Below are 1,559 nucleotides of genomic sequence, written 5' to 3' on the forward strand. Positions count from 1 at the left end.
CGATGTCGTCCACGTAGACGTGGATGTTGCGGCCGAGTTGTGGCAGCAGGCATTTCTACATGTAGCGTTGGAACGTGGCGCCGACGTTCTTCAGGACAAACGACATGGTGATGTAGCAGTACGCCCCGAAGGGCGTGATGAAGGACGTCTTAAGGGCGTCGGCCGGGTCTAGCTTTATCTGATGATAGCCGGAGTACGCATCAGGAAGGACAGGAGTTCACAGCCGGTGGTGGAGTCGATGACTTGATCGATCCGCGGAAGGGCGAACGGATCCTTGGGGCAGGCCTTGTTCAGGCTGGTGTAGTCGATACACATGCGTCAGGTCTTATTCTTCTTCAGGACGAGGACTGGGTTGGCCAGCCACTCAGGGTGGAACACTTCCATGATGAAGCCGGCCGTCAAAAGCATGGTGACTTCTTCACTGATGGTTCTTCTCTTCTCTTCGGTGCAGGGGTTGGCGGACAAGCTTGGCATCCTTGCGGACGTGGAGTTTGTGCTCGGCGTACTTCCTCGGAATACCTGGCATGTCCTTTGGGGTCCATGCGAAGATATCCTGATTCTCAATGAGGAAGTCGACGAGCTCGCCTTCCTATTTGCTGTCGAGGCGGGTGCCCACGACAACGTACTTGCTGCAAGCTGGGGTCTTCCGGGTTCAGCTTGACCTTCTAGGTCTCCTTGGAGGGCTGGAACGAGCCTTCATCGGCCGGCTCCTTGGCCGGAGTCGGCACGGCCGGTGTCTCGTTGGCCAGTGCGACGATTCGGTCGAGCATTGCGCTGCTCCTTGGCTATGACCAATGACTCGACCAGTCTCGCGCCATCTCGGGCACACTCCAGGGACTTGCGGTAGTCGCCAGTGATGGTGATGAGGCCCTTCGGACCCGGCAGCTTCATCTTCAAATAGGCGTAGTGGGGGACTGCCATGAACTTGGCGAGTGCGGGCCGGACCAGCAGCGCAAGATACGCGCTAGACAGGTCCACCACGTCGAACCAGAGTGGCTCGCGTCGGAAGTGGTTGCTATCGCTGAACAGGACGTCGAGCCAGATCCGGCCGACCGGGGAGCAGGAGAGGTCGGGTACGATGCCGTGGAAAATCGTCTGGGTCGGCTCCAAGTCTTTGGCCTCGAGGCCGAGCTTGGTCATGGTGTCGCGGTAGGGGATGTTGATGCTGCTGCCGCCATTGATAAGGACCCGGGAGAACTTGCATGTGCGTCGGGGCGCCACAATGGTAGGGTTGAGGATGAGGGCGTAGCCTCCCGGATTCGGCATGACGGCCGGGTTTTCTTCCCGGGTCCAAGTGACCGGGCGCTCCGACCAGTGCATGTACTCCAGCTTGGCCGTGATGACGCTGCTCACCTCCTGCCGGAGCAGGCACTCCCTACGCTTGTCATTGCCGAGGCTGGTGAAGACGACATAGGTCGCGTTCTGGTTGGGTAGACGTCATCGCGCATTACGCCGCCAGCCGGAGGCGGGGGGGGGGGGGGGGGTGGGTGGGCAGAGGCAACAGCCCCGCTCCTGGAGCCGGAACCGAAGGAGGCGGGATATCGCTCCTCATGGTGCGC

General features: G+C 60.4%; 1 protein-coding gene across 1 annotated transcript; it reads right to left on the bottom strand.

Annotated features, from left to right (window-relative positions):
* Window positions 1–696: 696 nt before the first annotated feature.
* Window positions 697–1,140, bottom strand: LOC141041071 (uncharacterized). The gene has a single exon (XM_073507183.1). It carries the CDS (start codon window positions 1,138–1,140, stop codon window positions 697–699), a length of 444 nt encoding a protein of 147 aa, XP_073363284.1.
* Between the last annotated feature and the right edge of the window lie 419 nt (window positions 1,141–1,559).

Source organism: Aegilops tauschii, chromosome 2 (assembly GCF_002575655.3).
Source record: "Aegilops tauschii subsp. strangulata cultivar AL8/78 chromosome 2, Aet v6.0, whole genome shotgun sequence".
Lineage (NCBI taxonomy): Eukaryota > Viridiplantae > Streptophyta > Magnoliopsida > Poales > Poaceae > Aegilops > Aegilops tauschii.

Excerpts from the sequence above, each read along its gene's own strand:
- LOC141041071 (XM_073507183.1), bottom strand. The coding sequence starts at position 1,140 with ATGACCAAGCTCGGCCTCGAGGCCAAAGACTTGGAGCCGACCCAGACG.